Raw genomic sequence first — 25,237 nt, 5'->3', positions numbered from 1 at the left:
GTGCTCACCATATACATATAAATTGAACCACAGTAAACGTACGTCACACTTGTAAACGTCATGCGTACACCAATTGCTCGTGGTGCGTGCGAATCATGATTTTTATAAAATATCAATATGAAAAAAAGACACTTTTACCATTCATCAATATCAAATCAAAGATTCTAGTGAAAACTAAATTGTCTATGCAGCTGTCGCTGGGCACAGAAAGACGTCGGTACGATTGACGTGCAGGTAACCTACGACGCGAATGTTATTACTACCGTTCACAACGCAAACGTACGTCTGGTGCACGATAATCGTTAGATTGAAGCACGTTTCCTACAGGCATCGCACGTTGCGAGTGGCAAACCCGTCTTTAAACAAAATTGTACGTGACACCTACGACTGGCAGTCAAACGTCCGTTTGTTTAACGCTGCACTCTCAATTACTTCAAACGGTTTTTTTTACGGTACGATCAGCCACGGGAGCCACAAGTGACAAAACTCTTGGCACACACACGATCACCAAACACGTACGACCAGTTGTGACTGAGGCTTTAGGCTTAAATTTGCTCTCTATCAGACCACATTCTCTGTTAACATACACACACATTTTAGTTAAGAGTTATTTACATACCAATAATGAATTAAATTAAATTGAGGAGATAATCAATTATTTGAGTTTAAGTTAATTTGGCGCTCCATAGAGAAGGAAATAAAGCCATATGCAGTTTAAGGAGATGATATGACAAGTTTGGTTTATACCTATCAGAACAGGAGATGCACGAAAAAAGAATCTCTTTGTATGTGATATTTTTTGCAAACATTTACGTACATGGTATCACTGCACAGATACAAGATGGACAATGCCCAAGCCCTGGGTAAGTGTGCAACTCTGGAACTTTATTTCAATTTATATAAGTCTTGTCAAAAAATTGTTTTTAAGTACTTATTAATCAGAGATTTTAATTGCTCTCAAAAAATCCTTGTTCATGCCATTCCTTGTCGCTTGTAAATATTTTGATTACACAGCTTTAATTTGCAATCTTAGTCACTGATCCCCCCTGAAAAAAAAACCAACAACGCATTGATTTTAATTTATACATCAATGTTGAACAATAGAAATATGAGGTCATGTTGATTTGTTGTGTTTCCGTTTTCCCCTCTATTACTGACTATTTCCAAACAACTTCCTCAACCAATTTCCGAACTCTCGACTATTGATATTAATTTTCTGTTTAAAAAAAAATAGATAGAGAAAAGGAAATGGAAGAAAGAAAAAATATAAAGCTGTCTGATTTTGCATGATTTTTTTAAAATACACGTATATTAATGCATAATAAGGCGGCATAATTAACTAACAAAGAGTATCTGTTGCCAAAGATAAGATCAAATTTCCAACGTTTTTGCTCAAACTTTACCGATTATTTAAAATTTGTTCTCAAAAAAGCTAAAAACTATCATTTTCGCAACCGCATGACAAAAAGTTCAAGGAAAAATGTGTGAGATACTTCGTGCGTTAATTATGATATTCGACTTAATTCAGTTAATGTTCAATCATACTATAGTTAAAACCGAAGTCAATACTAGAAATCTGACTTGTCAATGAATCATTCTTTGAGTATTATGAGATGATCTAAAACGGTCGAGGCGTGATCGATTCCAATAAAGCTCGAAGAACTTGATTGGATTTTATCGTATCCGGCGGTATTCTAATACAAGGAACGATTTGTTATTACTGATGTTTATATATAGTTTTCAGCATATTGTTCAATTAAAATTTAAGCAATTAAATAATTCAATTAATTATAAAAATGTTGGCATTTTTACGATTTTAGGTTATTTGCATATCTTATAATTATGCAAACCCCGCTTGCGCCCCAACATTAGTTAAATTTATTGAACTAAACGTAAAAAATTTGTTTAGTAATTGTATCACATACATGTTAGAATTGCGTAAAATAATGAATATCATTCACAACTTTTCAGAAATGCTTCGATTCTAACTTGTTGTCTGAACTACATCGACATAGGAGGAGAATGTATCGGTAAGAAGTACATGTATATATTCTTAAGTTCAATAAACTTAATTATCCTTGGGGATCTTTTACTCATGTGCAAAAAGTATCACTAGACCGCCCTGCTTATATATACATATCGATGTGCAAACTGACTAGATTCAAGTTATTATTAAGATGTTAACCTAGGATAATGATTTGTTACCAATAAATTCAAATTCGATTAGGAAATGAATTACTGATTCATTTTTACTTATCAACATATGCATGCCTTAGCTAAGACATTGCTAAGTTTGCTTTATGTTACGGTATAAGACATACATGTACTTAAGTATGACTTATGCAGGTCCTAAGATTCCGCCCTAGCCCTATTTATGACCTTACTGAAGTCAAAATCTTAGCATGCTTTATGTCATGAGCCACAAGTATTCATTCATAAAATAGTATAACGAGTAAACCGAATTTCATAGCAAATTAATTAAATGTGTGTTTATTGAATTCAACCATTTTATTAAAGCTTGTGTGGTAGTTCTGTTCAATAATTCAAACACATACCAAACATTTGCAATTATTTCATTCGTTTGTGAAACTTCCAAATTTATTTCAATTCATTTATTCTACAAACTATGAAAAAGACCCTCGAACTTGTTATATTGCATGTATATATTTGGTATCTCGATATCACCACTTTCAAAAACATTTCATCAAATTGTTTTAATATCCACCTCGCATTTAACGGATATTTTTTAAGCATGACTTAGCTAAGACATAGCTAAGTTTGTAACCGTTCTTGGACGAATAAAATAAAACACCAAGACGATTGTAGGGTTCTAAATTATATATTCTGACCGTTGCCCTAAAACAATACATAAAACATATAAGCACACCACTATAACAATACAAACATTATAGACATCACAACATGTATAACATACAATTACTTATAGGTCAATTATATCTCTTTACATTTAATCGCAATACACGATAAATCTGAATTTTATGTTAAATAACATTTCCAACTATTAGAAACATTACTCTAATATTTAGATTATATAAAACTATTGGCAATAATGAATTTCAACAGAAAGTTACCAATTTAAGGAACCGAGTGCACGACACTGCATATATGTATCAATCAGCGGATCAGGCTCATTATGACAACTTTACCTATTTGCAATTTATACAATATTTAAGATCTTGTTTGCACAAATAAATAAATAAGACATATACTTCTCAACGGTAATCACATTGTACTGTATTCAAAACATTCACTCTACACACTCATACTTATAAATTAACTTTATTTATTAATTTTAATTTTTAACCCATAAAAGTTTAGAATTGTATTAATTAAAACAATTATATTTTAAAAGAATAACTTCCAGGTCTGAGTCGGTATGCTTTGTCTCAGTCTGAATTTCAACAACACACCTGTCTGGTTAGAAGTATAGGTTGCAATTAAAGAATTACAAAACCAGAATACAAAAGAATATCTCTCCCAAACTCTATCAGTAGTGACCAATACTGACCATTCACAAACCGTAATTATAAAAATACTCTTTAAATGGAATAATCCAAACCATCGAAATAAATAACCTAAACGGGCTATACCATTATTTAAAATAGGAGTGTTTTAGTTTACACACACTTGTTACACTGTTAGTATTAGTGCAACGCAAAGAGTGAAAGATGGAAAAAGTGAATGAATGAATAACTGGTTAATGCTAAAAATAAAACTAAGTCAAACTATCACATTATGTTACGGTATAAAAATACTTAATTAAGTAGGACTTATGCAGGTGCTAAGATTAGGCCTAAGTCCTAATTATGACCCTACTTAAGTCAAATCTTTGAAAAAACACTTATAGGATTTCAATTAAAGAATAAGCATATAATTTATGATATTCCTAAACTTATCGAGCGTATCGAAGATAAAAGTCTTTTTGAGAAACACAATTATTATATATCTTCTATATGATCAAAAAATAAAAGTTCTTTAGCAAGCACTATCACAGAGTATATCCGTTGTTTTCAATTTGAATATTTTATTGACATGCAACAACTTCATTGTGTAATTTATTCAAGTATGGAGATGTTAAAACGTGTGTCTGTACATTAAATAAATACACTATACTTCAAATATTTCTTTTTCTACAATAGCCTGCCAACCCGGTACAATGGGCTTGAACTGCACCAGAAGATGCCCGGATGGTTTCTACGGCCAGTTTTGCGTGAAGCCTTGTGACTGTCCGCCAACCCAGCGGTGTAGTAAAGCGTTTGGATGTGTTCATATTGGAAGGAACAGATCACGTGGTGAGTATTGTACAGCCTGATCAGACCATATCTATCTTACATAGTTAATTCATGACATTTAGTTTAAACAATATTTTATTTCACAATGAAACTGGATCGGACAGCAGGCATGACCTTTTTTTGTCCTTTCCTTCCTGAATTGCCCATCATTACAGAGTCTTCCATTGATCTATACAAACAAACATTTGTTATCAATACTAGCACAGTGTTAACAAAAATTGAAATCATTAACATTAAAATTGTGTGCAACAATAGAAAGCAATGTACATATTTGGATTCTTTTTTTTGGGGGGGGGGGGGGTAAAGAATGATATTCTCGATGGTTATTATACTAACATTTAAACATCATGAATATTACAGTACTATTTGAGCCATATATACATGTACTAAAAAGTTGATATGTCTTTACAATACCCTAAAGTGATGGATTATTTTTTATTGAACGCTTTTGATATTTTATTGCAGGAGATGAAGAATCAGATGAAATGATTTCTCTTTATTCCAATTCATGCAAGTCTTTGGAAGGTAAATAAAAAGTGAAAACAATTATAAAAAAGATTAAGGTTATTAAATTATTAAATATCAAAATAAATGCATTGCAAGTAATGGTCGAGGAAATACACTATTACAAAGTAATAAATGTAACAGCAAAATGCTTATCTTATCCGTATTTTTTGCCGTTTTTTATTTCTTTACCAGCTGCAGTGATAGCACAGGGCGTGGTGATTGGTTTACTTTTTGTGGCTTTGGTTTCCGTTACGGTCCACTCGTATCGACAACAACCATCACTGTGCGTCACAGTAAATCAACTGATTTATTTAAAAATTAATATTTACATGTTTCAGTGTCTTTGGCTGGGATAACATTACGTATCAATTTTGTACTATACAGTCCAATAATTTCAAATGAATTTAAAAATATCAGTTTCTGTTTGACTGAATTGTGTTCTGATAGTATTTCTTTATATCTTAAATTAGCAAGAAACCTTCTGGATACATGGAAACGCATATCAAATTTGAAGAGGTTCAATTACATTCTTATGAAGCTATGAAGGGAAACGATCTTAAAGATGGCGCTTTAATAGAAAACATGAATAGAGCCCAGCAGGAAAACTACCTGGAGCCTATATCATCTACAAGGCAACATCTTGTGTGTAATAAACAAAAAGGAAAGGGACAGGGTGGGATTTATGAATCAAATGATCCAAGGAGGGTTCCGTCAGCAGCTGTAGCATGTCCACCTAAGGTCGCCGTGGTTATGGAGTCTTTTAAATCTAACACAGCAAACGTCTCCCAAATGTCCGAGGAAAAAAATGAATCTTACTTAGAAATGGAAGGAAAACTACACGAACCCGACCAATATCAAGGAGATAGGTATCTGGATGTTGAACCTGACCTAAGAGAAAAAGAGAACTATTTAGGCGCTGCCGAGACGAGTTGTAATCAAAGAAAAAACTATCTGGATGTCATTGCTTCCGAACCTGATCAAGTAGAAAATTATCTAGATGTAATTGAATCTGACCAAACAAATACAGAAAACTACTGATAGCGACAAAGGAAAATGCTATTCAGATTTTGTACCGATCAATAAACAATGCTTGAACGTTGTTTTAAGCAGCAAAAAAATGGTTTAGATTTATTTGAATCAATTGAATGATGCTGGATCCCACCAACTGTAAGCTTTTTTGGGTTGATGTTCCCGACCAAATAGTAATGTAATGCATTATAAATCAGCCAAGCCAAAAATACCAATTAATTCCGTATGAGTGAAAAAAATCGTTATCATAATTCCTGTATCGATCATTATTTTATTTGAATGTTTTAGAATAGTTATTTTTATCAATTAATGTGTAACGATTTTTTTGACAAATGTCGATGGTTTTCCAAAATTTTACATGTCTACATTTACTGTAAATAATTCCAAATTAGCTGACTTTTTATTCTAGACATCAGTTACACATAGAAATGAAAATAAGTTATACCTTGAGAACTGAAGCTTTCCTTCTCACACATTTGGATCACAAAACAAAAAACCCAAATTGCCCATGCTTTACCGCATACAGTTTTCAATATCAATATATTCAAGATAAAAGTAGGGGTAAACAACACACGTATATGCACTTCCTCTTTATTCTTCATAATTCATTATGATAAGTTTCTCTATAATGTCAGCTAAGACTGATTTTCAGAATTAGAGAAAAATCAAAGTACATGTACCGAAGAACTGACGGGAGTTGATTTTATCGATGGTTATTTATTTTAAAATCAATGATAAGTTATTTTGCATGACAAGTACAGGTAGTTTCTAATCTGTATTTGAATTACGCACATTTTTATAACATGAATTTTCGGACTTTTTCGAGACAAGAATGTTAATAAAACCCCATATGAATCATGTTAAGTAATATTTAAAGATAGAATAAATTCAATCAAACTATGTATCAGTAATAGAAATATTTCTGGAAAATTTATGGAAAAAGCAATATTGAACTCTCGTCTCGTTCAACCAAACGCTTCGACAAGCAAGAAAGACTCTCTGCTGTTGGAGATTTACGGAGACAGCCGAACGTCGAGTTGAACGAGACTATATTGAACTCTGGCGTAAGAATACATGCAACTACATAAAAATATCTAAATTGTTTGTACCATTTAAAATCTGACTATTTTCAAGGCATTTATAAATATGTTTCCTTGAAAAACAATTCTTTAGCATACATTATTTAGGATTTATCAATTATTCTCAAGAACTAATTCTTGTAAGCGGCGATGATTTGTGCTTTGGTCCAAACACTGTTTCATTTTCGGTTTGTCAGAGTAACTGCATAGGAGAGTTGATTAAAATCACCTCCCAATTACCCATGTAAAAGCTGGAGTAACGTATTCTCAGCAGATTCAATTTTTGCGGCACTTCAACCGACTTCCTCTTGCGATTCTTTGTGTTTTAGATGAGTTTGAATATTTTTTCCGTTTTACTTTGATAATCTTATATGTGAGTATATATACATAATCAACTTGTACGATTGCTCTAAACATTAGCAAATTTCGGTCATAATGATACTAGTAAGTCAATGGGCAGAAACGTACTTCGATGGTTTGATTTTTGTTTTATGAGTTTATCTTTAGCATATCATAAAAATATGACAGTCACGTGCCTATTTATAATAGTCGTCCCTCTTGAAAATTCAACTTGCTTAATTGCATGAAAACACTTTGGAGATCCCCCACAGGACAAACAAAACTATCCTCGGATCCCCCTCTGCCTTGAATAGTAGAATAAACGTCTACTGGATTCACTGAAATTAACAAAATCAGAAATTTAAAGAATTTAGTAAACCCTAGAAATTTAATGTAATATACATCATATATCTTCATCATAGTTACATTACATAATGTACATGAACTTGAAGGAAAACTTATAAAATCAATTTGGATTCTAGTAGATAATGGGGAATACCCCACATTATTCTTCTTCTGAATTTCAAAAAAAGCAACAACATTTATCAATTAAAATAACAGGACTATCATGATTAGAAATTTAAGATAACAAATGTAATGTCATAGGGACAAATTGGTTTTTGAAATGAATAATTCTAGTACCTTATTATTTTTGGAAGCTACTTATTTTTTCTCTATGTCCAAGTACAGAACATATATCATATTAAAGATTTCGAATCTGAGAAATATAATGTAAAATAAAAACTTTTAAAACGTATTTTTGCATACACATACCAATTTACTTATTGATGAAACAAACTGTTGTGTACATTGTTCTTCACCGTTGTTTGGGTTTTTGTTTTGTTTTTGGTATAAACCTAATATGGTCAACCTTAGAATTGGTCAATATCTCATGGAGGGATGGCTTGCTAGTAGTGTTTCATTTTAGCAATATTTGCATGAAACCAACAGCGGTTAAGCAACATCATTTTTTTTCTTACCGATTCCAAAATCCTTGCTATAATTACAATTAAAGGCGCCTAAAGTTGTGTACTTCAAAACTTCCTATCATTATTGTACGGGAAAACGTTTCACGTCCGAAGCCGCCTGTAATTGAAATTACAGTAACTACTGGAAGGTTTGACTCCTACACCATTGTAATAATGGGTCGCTGTTTGTCTCTATTTTCATTTATTATCAATAGATCGAACAATGATTGAAAAACTTAATATTTAGATGATGATTAAATCGTTAAAAGAAAAATAAAACTATCCAGACACACTAACTTGTTTCACGCCGTTAAATGCCATTCTTGAAGTGAAACAGGAATGATTTATTTACAAAAAAAAGTCATATAAAGAACCTCTCTGTTTTGTCAATATTTTTTTTTAATGAAAGAACACTTGTAGCTGTTTACTTGGACTATTACCATTAGTAAAGTGTGTTTTAATTAACGTTCATGATGAAAAACAAATATATATATATTTTGTGTTTTTAATTAGTGAATATTCTCTTGAGCATCATTTCTACATCAATTATTATTTTTCCTTATTCACACTTCAAGTTCATGTACATGTATATTATTTATACTATTGAAAAAAACTAGTCTTTCTTAAATTTCCAGTTACTACTTTATACATACTTTTCTTATAGATGCTTTAAACTTCTGAGCAATATGGTTCTTATAATAAGCAATAGGATTCACATAAAAAATATGAACATTGACTATGTTATTGTAAGAATCAAGTAATATATGTGTTCTCTATTCATATAGGTGGGTACATATATTGATATTTTAAGACTACGGAAAGTCCCATCTATACAGGTAAAATAAATTTATCCTCTATTTATAACTATGATAAATTCATCTTCACATATCAGAGGATAGACTTTGATACTGAACAGGAAAATGTTGAACTGAACAATAAACTAGAAGAATAGAGAAATATCCATAAGGAAATAATATAAAGAATTTGAAAAAAAAACACCATACGTACACATTTCTCACAACAGTCGTTCTCATGAAATTGAGGCTTTAAAGGGGCATATCATGAATTTGGTCAAAATTTAATTTTCCGTTTTTTCAATGTTTACAATTCTTTAGTAAGGCGTTTCTAATAGTCAACCAAAATTTGAGAGCCAGAAGTCGAGTTATAAGTGAGATACAGAGCCTCCAATTTTTAGTAACGTAAACAAAACTAGGGGCATATTTTATTTACACTTTGAATTTTCTAGGTTTAGAACTTCAAAGTGAAATGATTCTTACAAATGCTAGGAACTGTTTATTTATGATTTAAACAGATAGAAAAATTGGTCTGAAAAAACCCCCAAAACTTTTAGTATATTGAACCAATGTAAACAAAAACATGGCGCGAGCCTTGTTTCGCACGAGTCTTGTGCTGAGCAGTGATACATATTGAATAAGAATCAATTTTTAACAAAGATAATGTTTTGATACATTCAATATCAAAAATATTATTTTTGGAAAACAAATCGAAAGAATTGTATAAAATAGATAAGATTGTAAAACATGTATCAGCAATATCGTTCCTTTAATGCAACGAAGCATTGATGAATACAAATATATCTATGAAATAAAGCTGACGTGTTTGTGTGTTTGTTATTATTAGTCAAATATAGAAAGTAGACTTATCAGATGTAAGCAAATGATAAGTTATTTTTATACCTGGGAAAATCACATTTATTTTCGGTAAACCACACTTTAAATGCTTTATAAAACGCTCGATTTTTATTATCACTACAGACTTAGTTGTTACATTGATGCAGTAGCACACGAATCGTCATTATGTCTGAAGAACTGAACTGTACATGCCAATGTGCTCGAGCAGAATCCTGGTGTCTGTACCATGAAACACCCTTGTGTGTCACGTGTAAGTTTGAAAATACTCATAAAGCTTGTCCTAAAAAAAACTGTATCAACAATGGTAAATTTTCCAATAACTGACTCCAGGAGAGACTTGTACGAAGAATGCAAGAAAATTTATACACCTGTCCTTGAAATGGAAAAGAACATTTCAATTTTTACTGAAAAAAAGCCGAGACTAGTTAACGAAAGTTTGGAGGCTATTTTCAGGAATTTTAGGGATCAATTAAAATCACTGCAGGACGAGACAGTTAATTGCGTCAGTGAGACAGAATCAGAGTGTATCAGAAATTGCAATGAATTTAAAAGTATCGCAAATAAGCTTTTAAACGGGATTGGAGAGATCATGAAAGACCTTTGCGAGGATACATTAGATGTTGGAAGAACAGAAGAACAAGTAAATGGTTACAAGAATGTCGCCAACACCAAACTAAAAGGTTTAGACAAGTGCGACATTGAATATCGAATCGGTTTGAAAATCGCCCGTCTTTTAGATCCAGAGAACATCCAAACCCTTCGACGAGCAATTTTGGAGAGCACTTTGGTCGAGAGCTTATTTCCCGTGACGATCACGAACTCAGGTATTCAATTTATCAGAAACTTTGACGCCGCAAATCCCTATACCTCGGAGAAAACACCTGTGATATCTGGTTGTACCGTGTTATATACAGGTACTATTGTCTTGATTGACAAAGCAAACTCTTCGATCAAATTTTTTTCAGAGAACGGTGTGTTCCAAAACGATATAAAAACAGACAGTCGTCCATATGACATCGCATGCGCAGAGCTGGGTATTTGGGTGTCTTTTCCACGATTATTAGTATCGCACGTTCGTTTTTACCTCGATGTTGGTTCCAGATTTAAGGATACATCAATGAAAATTGATGTAAAAAATGGAAAATGTTTTGGTGTTGAATATGGAGGAGAAAAGCTTGTGGTGTCCTGTAAAATATCATGGTGTAAAATATTTGGTTCTCCACGTTGGCGGTTTTGTGTGTTTGGCAAAGATGGCACACTCTTGCAAATCGTTGAAAAAGACAAGCTTGGGAAATCTTTTTACATGAGTGATGGATATTTCAACTTTTGTCCTTACAGAGATCAAATATTGTTTTTGTCAGCAAGTGGGAAAGCAAAACAGTTTCAAATGACCGGGCCGTCAAGTTTGCAACACCTCAGCCTTCTCGATTTTAAGAAAAGTCAACGTTACAAAATGTCAACGTTGGTGTCATCGGGAGGTGCAATAATTACTTGTCACAAGAAATATAAATTGTCACTTACATGTACCTACAAGACAGTCATTCACCTTATAGGTTCCGGAAAGTCCAGGAAGACGAGTGTCATATTCCACGGGGAAAATCCTGGTCCAATGTGCTGTGATGTCAGATCCAGAACCATTATTGTATGCGAACAACCGAGCATTTTTACCGACAGAGGTAAAACAGTTTACGTTTATAAGTTTTGACAATAATATGGGATTTAAATCAAAATACAATAACTGAGTTTATTTCATTGTTCTGATTGGTAGAGTAGCCCAAAATTTAATATAAAAACCTATCAAGCAATAACAAAAATTGATATATACATGTATGTTTAAGTTGTTTGTTTTTTTTTGGGGGGGGGTTTGTTTTGTTTTGTTTTTTGTTTTTATTTATCTATTTGTTTCTTTGATGTTTGTTTGGGGGCGAGAGAGAGAGAGAGAGAGAGAGAGAGAGAGAGAGAGAGAGAGAGAGCTCTTCAAAACATACATTATCATACTGTACAAAATAAAGAAATATGGTGTCCTATGTATTGACATTGTTCAAGTCTGCCGACTGTTTAAACGGTTATCAAAATTTGCTACTGACAAATTAAAAGTAACAAAGACAATAAAATACAGAGGACAACTTATAGATTAAGAACTAGGATATAACTCGTTTATGTGAGGATGGGATTTTTCAAAGCTTTAAATAGCATTATGTTCCACCTTCTGCCATCAGTTTGTATTATAAATAATTTACTTATGTGTTTGAATGCATAGTTTACCTTGTATAATATTCTACATATTACATATGTTGCAGTTGGTTTTAACATATGTTTTTACAGTTACAATATTTTAATTTTTGTTCTACTTGAATTATTGGTATGTACTAGATATGATGTACATCAATATTTATATGTTTTGATAAGGATATAATCATATTCTGATCAATAAAATTTTCAGCACGTTTGTGAGTTTGTTTGATGTGTTGGTAGGAGAATGAGGAGGCATAAATGGCATTATGTTAACAATTATTTTATGATTTCTTCTGTGTTTTGTGAATAAACTTTGCATAGTTTGTGTTGTTTCCTGTTTATATTATGAAAGGTTAAAAATATAAAAATATCCAGTTGTAATAATGTGCACTTGAATTTAGATCCCCACGGTTGATACCAATGTAAATAAAGAGATAATGTATATTATCATGCTTTACGGACAATCGTTTTACAGGGCGTCGTAAAAAAGATAAAAATTTGACTATCTTTGTCACCACGGAGCATACTTATGGTAGATACTTAAATATATACTATAAAGAAAACGTGCACGGTGGATGAGCTTGAAATGCTTCATATTTATTTACGGCAAGGCATTCTGTCATATCACCTCTTTAAATATAATTAAATGAGAAGAAATATATTAAGTGGTAAAGAGAAAGGAAACACATAAATTAAATGTAGCCAAAATGTTTAGAAAAGATATAGATAATTTTCGCCCAGTCGAACACCTTAGATTATTTCAAAACCATTCTGATCAAGAGTTGCTAGTTTAGTTACCATTGAGCCCAGTCTATATTGATGACTGAAGTTGATCAAGGATCATAACATATACTGCAATATCAACATAGGCTCTTTCTGGCTGCAAATTCCTAAATTCAAACCGTTCCCGAGTGAATCTAGGTTGCCTTGCTGTACAATTGTTAAATTAATTGATCTCTTAATGCATATTAATTTTTCGTTGGAAACGTTTTATTAAGTTTCAAGTTTGAAATTGGTTTGTATACAATCAGTTTTAATTCAATCCTATAAAGTGGTTTAAATGGAAAAAATCGCAATTTTAAAAAATCATATTTATTAAAAATTCAAAATGTTTTATAGATTCATCAAATGTGTAGATATGTCGAATTGAATTAAACATGAAGCCTGGCGTTCAAAGTTGTGTCAAAATTTAATCTGATATTACGGAAATACAGTGTACATTGCAACCAACCATGTCTCTATGTGTATTTTCAAGTTGGTAATGGTATACCACTAGTAGATGACCATGAAAATTTCAGGCCTAAAATTTGAATTCTAAATTTTGAATTGCGAACTGCGTTTTAGAACGCAGTTCACTTTTCAATTGCAAATAAGCCTGAATCTCAAAAAGTACTTTTTAAGATTTGGGCTTATTTCTTCTTTTTGAGATTCGGGCTTATTTGCAATTGAAAAGTGAACTGCGTTCTAGAACGCAGTTTGCAACTTATCACGATTGGTTGCATGTACAAAGAGATGATACTTAATAAACTCGATTCGTCCCACCATTTTGATTGTGAGTGAGGTTTTGATTGAAGTGATGATCACCAATGACGTAAACCACTGCAAACAAGGCTACAAACTCATGATATAATCAGGATACAGCAAAAACTGAAGTGTCTTCAAAAAAGCTTTGACTTGAAGTTCAGATTTTTTTCCCATAAATACGATTCTAAATGTCAATATTTCTCGTTAGAAAAAAAGTTATTCAGTAAAGGAACGTTTCTATGACAACTTTATTATTCCTGAGAGATTGGCAGATTGCACGAACTATGGCAGGAAATTAGAGAGATTCTAATTTTTAGCCTTGGAGTTTAAACATTAAAAGATTTCATATAATATATTTTGAAACATCTCTGCCTTCACACTTCCTCAACGTTTTTAACATAAAATTGTAAAAACATGAGCAATCAAATAGTGTTTCATTTTTAAAAGAAACTCTATCTTTTTATAGGACCTGGTATGTACACAAAATGTTATCTAAAGACATAGGAAAATCCAATATCTATACAAATAAAACTACCTTAGAGCTGATAAGAAGAATTAACATACACGCATACGTTTATCAAAAGGTAGACTTTGGTTCCGAGCAACACACTGTTTATCTATTCAAGATCCTAGAAACTGTACCGAAAATTCCCATTAAAAACTTCTAAGAATAGATATGTGTCCTTGGATATAAAGATGTTTCAATATTACATAACATTTTAAAACCTCGCTATCATAAATTAGGGATTTGAGGTTCGGTTATGAGTTCAATATTATACTTAAACGTATAAATATAGATACAAAGTGGTTTATGCATGCCGAAATATTTAAAGGTGTTAATTTGTATTAAATAAATTCTTAATTAATTAATTAATGAGTCTTCTATCTTAAATTTTATCCTTAAATTTTGTCAGTTTTTTAAATTTCAATATTGATTTATACAGATACACATCATTATCAAAGTAATCTTTCCAATCATCATTACTTGATTTCTTTCTTTTCATAATTTGTATCGACAAATTTAAACTGCCTTCTCTATACATGTAACTGACCCCTTACGATAGATACACTTGAAGACCAGTTATGCAAAGAATTATCAAACTAAACATATAGCCAATGGAAAATAGAATTTAGTATTTTCATCAATGCAACGTAGCACTGATAAAACGTTTTATCTAATATATCTACAACTAGGGACGTGTAGGTTATTTTCAAACAAATATCTAAAGTAGTACATGGTTTGAAGTTGACCTAATATGGTTTATACTTGGTCAGTAAATTCCATAAGAGGCGAGAGAAGGGAGTAGATATATTTGCATATAAAAAGATATTTTTAGCAAGAAAAAAACAAATTTATTTTTGTTTTTTACAAGCTTAATATAAATATATATGTGGTATCAATCGTTTAGATCATATAAAGATCGATATTGATAATTGATTCATTCAAGAAGTTACATAGAAACTGTTATATCGGGCTACACAGATGAATATTTTCTTTTTGGACGGTCTCCATTATGTCTGAAGAACGTAATTGTACACTTCATTGTGCCTGTACCACATAGAACTAATGTGTGTCCAGTGTAAGATTGACGATCGTCATAAACACTGTCCAAAAGAAAGACAGAATTTCCAATAACTGACATTGATTTTTAAAAAATCTGCACCAAAAATGCTGAGAACTCCGCTAAGAGTGAGTAACAAAACTTTTTTATTCTCATGTACAAAAAAAAAATATTCGAGAAAAAGACTGGAAAATTTGGACTCAAGTTTTAGGTATCTTGGAAAAACAGTAAAATCGCTGCAGGAAGACGCCACAAATAGTGTCAAAGAAATGTGTTTCAACAATAATTTATTGTACTGAATTTCAGGCAACAACTGGTACGATTTTGACAGAGATCGGAAAGCTTATGAATGAGCTTTGTAAGAACACATTAGATTTAGCGCGATTTGAAAGTTGACTAAAGAATATGGAGATGAAATTAAAAAACGCCAAACTTAAGGATATAAACAAGTGTGACATATCATATATCATATCGCTTTAAAAACCGCCTGTCTTTTAGATCCAGATAATATTGCTACCCTTCGACGAGCAATTTTGGAAAACACGTTGGTCGAGAACTTATTCCCCCTAGTGACTAGCAGAAGCTCATGTGTTCGATTTGTCACCTCCTCCGAGAAAACACCTGTGATAACTGGATGTACCGTGTTAAATAAGGAACTATTGCTTTGATTGACAAAGCAAACCCTTCTAGTTTACTAAAAACATTCTACGTTTAGTTTAGATACAATTGAGCCAATGCTTCATTTAAATCGATTTGGGGCAGTTTTCATGGATAATAAAACACAAAAACACAATAACGAAGCAAATATTGCTTAAATCAAAATCAAATTGCTAAAATCAAAAAAGGATGATACATCAAAATCACCTTTATTTTTTTTAAAGAACTATATGTGATAAGAGTTTAATTTGGCCCCCATAATTCGCCATTTTTTAAGTGTTTCGGGTACAATAATATGTTAACTAATTTTTTCGAAGAGTTGATATAAAATATATTTTTCATCTATTTATTTGATTTCTTTGCACTCACTGGCAGTATATGACGTCAGAAGTGACGCCATTTCTATAATTCAATCAAAATCAGCCAAAAATTGACATTTTTCTTATCTATTTACGAATGGGAAATATAGAGCGCATGCTTGAACAAGGAAAATTTTTTTGTCACTTATTAGTCATGGCTAGATACATCTCCAATTAAAATATTTTACTTGTTCAAGAATGCGCTCTATGTTTTCGGAAGGAAAAACTGCTTGAAAACAAGCTGTTTTACGCTAAAAATGCAAAAATGGCGGGAAAAGGTTGTCTTTACAATGTCATATTTCTAAATTGTGGGCACTTGAACCAAAATGAATATTATGTAAACACATCACATACATATCTGTACTAAGAAAACAAAGAATGATAGTAAAATGATGATGTTCATTTTAGGGGGCCATTTTAGGCCCTTATCATATATAGTCCTTTATTTTCTTATTACATGATAGCAATTCTCTTACTTTATATGTACGATGTTGGGACATTTGTATGTGAATTGGATTGTGGATTTATCATTTTAAGACATCTTTGAATTTCAAAATGTACCTTTTATCCATCTAAAAACATTGTCCTTTAATTTGTTTGTAAAGGGTTTTTTTTCTTAAAACAAAACATAATTGTCAAAATGGTACGTTGATTATTGTTAGGCCTTTTCTAACTTGACGTTGTGTGAGCTTTTCAGTAGCACTCTGTATCACATAAACGAAAAGTATCATTATGGCATATCCAGATACTGGTACAATTCTGCAGAACTCGCTCCCTCCTCATATTCACATGGCTTTGGATCTATGAACTCTGGCACAATTTAGCAGGAAGACCTACGTGAGAGAGAGAGAGAGAGAGAGAGAGAAGAGAGAGAGAGAGAGAGAGAGAGAGAGAGAGAGAGAGAGAGAGAGAGAGAGGGAGAGATGAACGATCGACATATTTTGGCCTTGGAGTTTAAACAATAAAGGGTTTCATATGATACATTTTTAGGATTATTTTATTCTGCCTTCAAACTTCCTCAAAGTTTTGTTAACAAAGAAAAATTGTAAAAATATAAACTCATCAAACAGTATTTTATTTATCAAAGAAACTCTATTTTTATATAGGTATGTACACAAAATGTTAATTTAAGACATAGGAAAATCCAATATACGAATTAAACAACCTTAGAGCTGATAAGAAGAATTAACATATAGTTATATAAAAAGTTAGACTTTGATACCGAGGAAAGATAAGTGTCCTTGGATACAAAGAGGTGTAAATATAAAATAAAAACTCGCTCTTAAAGTTCGATTATGAGTTCAATACATGAATAAAGACATAAAATGGTTTCCGCATACGATAAGATTTAAAGGTGTTTTAATATTTAATTGTGTGTAATTGATTCTAATGGGTCTTGTATCCTAAATTCTATCTTTAATTTTTGTCAGATTTTTATTTCAAGATTGATTTATACAAGTGCACATCTTTATCAAAGTAATCTTCCCAATCATCATATCTTTCTTTAGATTATTTGTACCGAAAATCCAAGAATTGCCTTCTCTAAACATGTATTTTTATCACAATTTAAAATCATATAGAAATATTATTGTGTTGCACAAATCATTGTGTTTGAAACTAAGTGATCCCTTATGACAGGTGCACTTGAAGACCAGTATGCAATCAATTAACAAATAGATATATAATTGATGGTAAAATAGACTATATTACAAGTGACACTTAAGAATACGATTAATTTCACTGCTATGATCGAGAGTGGGTAATGCAGGTCATAATTTTGATCCGGAACGTGGGGCAGGCGCCTATATGTGAATTATTTTAAACTACTTGGAACATCAAATTTTATCACTATATGAAGTTATACGTTAACTTGAGAGATATTGCAATTTTTGTGATCAGCGAGTGACAATATATTGTTGTGATTCGTACTGTACTTTACTATAGCACATCTCAATGAAACAATCATCCAAAACATCGGTGCCAGTCGCAACCTTTTACCATAGACAACCATATTCTGAGTGTGATCAATGTGATGTTAAACACCAATCAAAGTATTTGCATCAATGCAACGTAGCTTTGATAAAACGCTTTATCTACAATTGTTGACGTGTACAATGTAGATAATTTTTAATAAAAAATATAAAGTGGACTTTACTGATTTATATATATATACACATATGAGAAGTTATTTTTAACTAGGAAAAACCAAATTTTATTTTTGTTTTTACAGGTATTATATAAATAGGTATGCTAAATAAATTATTTAGATCTTATCAAGATCGACATTGATAATTGATACATTCAAGTTGTTACCTCGAAAGTGCTGTATACGATACACAGGTTTTGGGACGGTCTCCAATATGTCTGAAGAACGTAAGTGTACACTCCATGGTGACCAGGCAGAATCCTGGTGCCTGTACCACATAGAACTAATGTGTGTCAAGTGTAAGTTTGACGATCGTCATAGCCAGTGTCCGAAAGACACCATTCCAGCGAAGACAGAATTTCCAATTACTGAATTCGATAAAATGAATCTGCACCAAAAATGCAGGGATATCTATACAACTGCCCTCAAAGTGAAAAACGAAACTTCTTCGTTCTCGAAAAATGATCCGAGAAAAGTACTGGAAAATTTAGATTTGATTTTTAGGACTTTGGGAGATAGAATGAAATTGCTACAGGAAGACGCGACAAATAGTGTTCATGAGACAAAAGAAATGTGTCTCAACAATTGCACTGAATTTCAGGCTACATCCGGTACGGTTTTGACAGATATCGGAAAGCTTATGAAAGAGCTTTATGAGGACACAGTAGATGTAGCCCGAATTGAAAAACTGGCTAAGGATTATAAAGATGAAGCAGACACCAAACTAAAAAATCTAGAAAGGTGCGATATGAAATACCGCGTTAGTTTGATAATCGCATGTCTTTTAGATCCAGAGAATATTGCGACCCTTCGACAGGCAATTTTAAAAAGCACGTTAGTCGAGAGCATTTTTCCACAAGTGATGAGCACAAAGTCAGGTATTCGATTTATCCAAACCTTAGAAACAAAAGTAAACATCTCTGAGAAAACGCCAGCAATAACCGGATGCACCGTGTTGTATACAGGCACCATTGTTTTGATTGACAGTGCAAATTCTTCAATCAAACTTTTTTCAGAGAGTGGTTCCTTCCAAAATGAAATAAAGACAGACAGTCCTCCATTCGACATAGCACGTACAGAGTTAGGCATATGTGTGTCTTTTCCTCAGTTGTCGCAAATTCGTTTTTATACCGATCTTGCTTCCGTAATGGATGATAAATCAACGAGAATAAACATGAAAAACGGAAAATGTTTTGGTGTTGAATATGGAGGAGGAAAGCTGGTGGTTTCTTGTCAAACATCAGGGGTCGGTGCACTGTTTGGTTTTCGCAACTGGCGGTTTTGTGTGTTTGATAAAGACGGCGAACTTACGCAAGTTATTGAAAAAGACAAGCATGGAAATTCATTTGATATGAGGGATGGATATTTTAGCTATTGTCCATACAGAGATCAAATATTGTTTTTAGCATCTAATGGGAAAGCAAAACAGTTTCAAATGACCGGGCCATCATGTTTGGAACACCTCGGCCTTCTTGATATTAAAAATAATAAAATGTCTACGTTGATTTTATCAGGAAGTACACTGATAGCGTGTCACAGGAAATATAAGCTTCTCCGAGCCAATAAGACAGTCATTCACCTAATGGGTTCTGGAAAGACTTGGGAGATGGAAAAAAAATTCAACGGGGAAAATTCTGGACCAATGAGCTGTGATGTCAGATCCGGAACCATTGTTGTTTGTGAAAACCTTAAAGTCTTTGATGAAAGAAGCAAAACAGTTCACGTTTATAAGTTTTGACAACAAAGGGAGACCTAAATTGAAAGACCATCTTATTGTTCTGATAGTTAAAGTAGCATTAGCCAAAAACTGTGTGTTGAATACAAATGAAGCAATACCATTGAATTGCCATTTTTCATATTTTATTAGTTTTGTGAATCAACTTTATATAATATTGCGTTGTTTTCTGTTAATTAAAGGTGAATATAATAAAGTGTAATTATTTAAAAAAACGTGCATGTGAATTTTGACCGACAGCGGATGATACCAGTGAGACTAAATAGATAACGTGAATGAATCACAGTCGTTATCTTTTTCAAGGAGCCGTAGACTATCTAGACAAGTAAATACCTATGCCTTTAAACGGTATGATAGGCGTGTAATACTGTTTGTCAACTATGTTTATGAAGTGCGAAAGCGTTTAATTTACGGTACATGCAATTATGATAAATATGATACAAAAATATTTATCGCACCGTTGTGTTGATTTCCGAAATAGCAAAGCAAGAATGTCTAAATCGTCGTGATTTGAATCATTACGTATGTAACTGTTTAAATATTTTACTCTCAAGGCAAACGCATTAGAATAACGTTTTTAGTAATTTACATGTAGTTAAAGGTTTACATAAGGCTGTCATTGCATAATGAATAAAGTAGTGCAAGGCGCAATGCGTGCGTCATTAGTAAAATTCGATGGGTGCCTCATATGGCCAAGCCGATCACAATTATCTTTTGCATAGCAGTGTATACTTATGGTAGATAATGAAATATATACATGTAGAAACACAACATGGCCGATGTCAGGCCAAGAAGCTGGGAATGTTGTTCATTCAGTCACGGCAAGGCATTATACACATTGCCTTTTTAAACAAAAGTGAAAAAAATATTAATTAATCAAGGATGTCTCTTTTAAAGTTCGACATATTTTAAACTTTAAACTGTATTTTTTTGTAAAGATTTTTTTTCTAAAAGCAAACAAACCATGACTGTCATAATGGTACATATGTTTTTTGTTTGGCCTTTTCGTGTTATCACAGCAAAATAATTCCAACTTGACGCTGTGTGCGCTTTTAGTTGCATTCTGTGTCTTATAAACGAAAAGTATCATCTTAAATCGGCATATCCGTATATCGGCACAATTTTGCAGAACTCGCTCCCTCCTCACATTCACATGACCTGGATTGGATTAAGTCTTAAATGTACAACCATTGAAAGTACGTGAATTGTTCAACAGAACTGCGTTCAAGATCGTAGCAGCTAGCCTAGTGCTAGGTCGTTGATATCTAGGTCTATTGAACGAACCGCTAGGTCTCAGATTTGAAGTTGGACATATTCAACGAAGTCGAATTACACGCGACATAATTTGTTAATTTCAAGAGGAAATATACATGTTTAAATTCATTATAACTTAAAGGATAAATAAAATATCACTAAATAACTAGATTTCATGTATGTTGCAAAGTGGTAACTAAGGTGGAAATCTTGAATTTGATGCTTAGCATAAAATATTTAGGCTACGAATATCTACGCAGTGGTTAGGTTAGCTCACAGTTCAACTACGTAGCCCTACGTAAGCTAAGAACTTGAACGCAGCCGGGTTCGCCAGGCAAAAACTCAGTCGTGCGACATAACCATTGAAAGTACGTGAACTGTTCGATGTTTTGCTTAGCATACACTTAATCTACCAAAAGTGTGTAACTGCAATCAAAGATAAAAGAAGGCACTCTGGTATTAAGATTTATTCACTTTTCATTATGGCACAAGTTCAAACTTATCACAATTGGTTCTACAAAGAGGTGATACAAAATGGACGCGATTCGTCCACCATTTTGATTGTGTGAGTGAGGTTCTGATTGTAGTGATGAACACCAATGACGTAAACCATTGCAAACAAGGCTACAAAATAATGATATAAACAGGATACAGCAAAAAACGGAGGTGTCTTCAGAATAGTCCTAATATTTGTGGTTCATGAAGCAGTCCTTTTGCAGACATTCACTTGTATATAACATGTTAAATGAAACTTTTTCTGAAAATTTGGGCGATAAGGCTTTTTTTTTGGTATGCATTAAGTTACCTTATTACAATAAAATCACTCGGAGTAGGAGATGAGGGTTATAGGGCCTACAGACTAGACTGATTGCTTAGATACAACACTCATTGAAACAAGGAAATAAAACACCTTAAATTTTATGAACTTTGGCACATTTTAAATTATCCATCAGTATATAACAATTGTTTCTCCATTAACTGTTGTAGTTGGGAGAACTTTAATCAACACTAGTCATTTAATTAGCTTCACAAATGTTTGGTTTGAACCAAGGCGATGGGTATAGCGGCGTATTCTAGGTATGTGACAAAAATTGCTGTGTTTGATGATCACCTGGAATGTTGCTGGAGCACTATATCTGTGTCAATGAACATTAGCACCTACTGAAGTGGGCATCTAATAAATATTAACCTTCACTCAATGTCTGTCAAATGACACACAAATAAAATTCTCATATTCTAAGGCACACTTGTAAAATTACAATGCTTTGAATTGTTTATAATCAGCAGTGAAAATGAACATAATAGGGTTCTGTTTAAAAAAACTCAATGGTACAATTACATGCATTTGTATATTAAAAACATGATTAAAACAATATAATAATCTTAATAAAATGACAAAGAAAAGATGAGAAAAACAAATAAACATTTTGATTAAGCCTTTCCCAGTCTGACCAGATTGGCTTTCATGCAGCAAAATGTGTCTATATCATAAACCATTAATATGGTAAAAGTATAAGTTAAACATTTCAAACTATCATATATACATAAATCATTGAGCGTTCAGCACACTATTACTTGGACCTGCCATTTGAAATAATATACTAGTATGCTCTCTCTCTCTCTCTCAATCAAAATAGATAAAATGATATATACAAACTGTATAAATATACACCGATATACACCAATCACACTCGGAACAACTGATAAATTAATTAACACTTACAGGTTCTATATACACCTCACAATCAGGACAAGTCACTGATCAACTAAAAATTGCATTTTGTTGAACAAATTCTTGATTATTGCACCATTTGTATGCATACAAGTGCAGCGGTTATAAAGACTAATAGCTTTAATGGAAAGGTCCCGATTCCTTTCTGAACACAACAGTTTGCCCATTCTCTGTAGTACAAAGATGGGGTGATGAACAATTTCATATGCGTTGTCTCCCTCCATTTCTCTGGTCTACGGTCTCCTCTGAAGTCTTTTCTTGCCAAGTGAACACTTTCACAAGACACCCACCAATAATACATTATATGGTGTCCGCATGTTTCAAGTCAATAACACTATAAATAAGATGGCACATTCCTTAAAACTCAACCTTGAAATAAAAGGAATGTGTCTGAAATGATGGTGAAATGTGGAGAATGAAAAACTTGGACACAAAAATCTACTTATCATAACAGTTTGTGAAGAATCAAAGAAATGATGTATGAAATGAATAACTCTGGGACATTTCTAGTCTCCCCTCTCTATCACATAGTTAACACACGCAATAAATATACATGTTTGTATGAAATATTTTAACATCTTTTAAAATTGAAGACATTGATGTGTGACTAGTTCCCTCTTTGACTAGTTCATCACTTCACTGGTATCGAGACTTTTAATGGCACACTAGATCCCTGCCCAATTGTTCTGATGAGGCTTGAATCATTAATGTGTAAATATTCCTAAATATCAACATCACAAAACAGTGGGTGGTAAAATAGTTTGGTAATCCAATAATGCTCATCTTTATTCAAATATTTTGGTAATTGTGGCATTTTTTGGTATTAAGTTTCTTGGTATCCAATAATCCTATCCCGTTTCTTGGTATCCAGTTTCTTGGTATCCTATCCGTTTCTTGGTATCCCATCCAGTTTCTTGGTATCCCATCCAGTTTCTTGGTATCCCATTTATTGATGGATCCTCCTCTAAGCTTGGTCAACTAGGTCTTGGTCCGCTAGGTGCACTGTTTCAAGTTTGCGCAGTGCTGGGCTTTTCACCACCATTTTTTGGTTTTTCTGAAGACAAGTACTCTGAGATACTGTCTGTAACACGGAATTATGGTACTACGAGATAAACTTCAGAAGTAGGAATCTGAGTTGACATCGAATCCACTACTGGAGCTCCGCCCACCTTCAGTGGATCCATTTTCTGAGGAGTCGGAGATGTTCAGTGGCTCGTCAGGCCAGAAGGATGGTAATAGGTCTGTTTCAGTCTGAAGAGAATGAAATCAATGTAACCTCCAAACAGAGTATAAATTTTAAAGGAATAGACATTTTAATACACAAACAGCATGTTTTCAGTATTAAAAATGACCAAAGAAATCAATGTATTAGTTAATTACTGTAAACCTAGTATTATACATGTATGCCTGCGTATATGTCTAAGACAAGCAATCTCTGTTTAAATTTATCATCCTAAACCTGTTGTTCTCTTCTGTTTGTTAAGGGAAATGAAATGCCCATTTAATTTTCAAAATCAAATGTTTCTGATTTATAGCTTTCAATTGGACATTGCAGAATTAACGACACACTTATAATACTTATTTACAGTAATTCTTTTCCTCTCCCGAGTCATTATAATAGATAGTTTATCAAATGTCTTCATTAAAAGTGAGGGGACTATTACATGAAAATCATCAAACAAAAGGGATGAATGTAGTGAAAATAGTGTCATGAAAAAAACTTTAAAAGCTAAATCATATTGCAAAAACTGTACAAAATAATAAAATACTACAACATTGACCAAAGCAAAAATCCTCCCTCTAGAAATTGACAAATTAAAAGCAATAGTTTTTTTTTATCAATAAAGGTGATCAAAGCATGTTCACTATGTTGCAAATACATGTTACTTTAAAAAAATGTGTTTAAAATACTAATTGTTAGAAAATTAGAGAATATAAACTTATATCTATTATATATATGCAATTAATGCATTTTTGGGTAATACATTTACATCTTGGAATATAATGAAGTGAGTTACATTAATTTAAAAATGAATAATATAAATCTATAGTATTAAAACTAAATACACAGCCTGAGTGCATCACAGGTTAAAGGAGTGGATCCCAAGCCTACACTGATAGAAGCGGCGGTGCAAATACAACTTAA

The 25,237-nt window shown here is 32.6% G+C and overlaps 2 protein-coding genes across 11 annotated transcripts in view; one reads left to right on the top strand and one right to left on the bottom strand.

Annotated features, from left to right (window-relative positions):
- The first annotated feature begins 692 nt into the window (after positions 1 to 692).
- Positions 693 to 5,953, top strand: LOC105327442 (uncharacterized). The gene is made up of 6 exons (XM_066067511.1): positions 693 to 863; positions 1,972 to 2,030; positions 4,161 to 4,313; positions 4,779 to 4,838; positions 5,013 to 5,103; positions 5,291 to 5,953. Exons 1-6 carry the CDS (start codon positions 763 to 765, stop codon positions 5,856 to 5,858), a joined length of 1,032 nt encoding a protein of 343 aa, XP_065923583.1. The 5' UTR covers positions 693 to 762; the 3' UTR covers positions 5,859 to 5,953.
- Positions 5,954 to 21,811: 15,858 nt separating this feature from the next.
- The window catches only part of LOC105327443 (uncharacterized), a 61,359-nt gene continuing 57,933 nt past the window's right edge, over positions 21,812 to 25,237 (bottom strand). For all 10 annotated transcript variants that reach the window (XM_020066890.3, XM_020066893.3, XM_020066894.3 and 7 more), the window contains one exon: positions 21,812 to 24,342. In XM_020066890.3, coding sequence (XP_019922449.3) covers positions 24,208 to 24,342 — 135 coding nt within the window. In that variant the 3' untranslated portion in view covers positions 21,812 to 24,207. The remainder of the gene's footprint in view (positions 24,343 to 25,237) is intronic.

This window comes from Magallana gigas, chromosome 7 (assembly GCF_963853765.1).
Source record: "Magallana gigas chromosome 7, xbMagGiga1.1, whole genome shotgun sequence".
NCBI lineage: Eukaryota > Metazoa > Mollusca > Bivalvia > Ostreida > Ostreidae > Magallana > Magallana gigas.
Note: the sequence above shows the minus strand (reverse complement) of the source record. Positions and strands in the feature narration are given on the sequence as shown.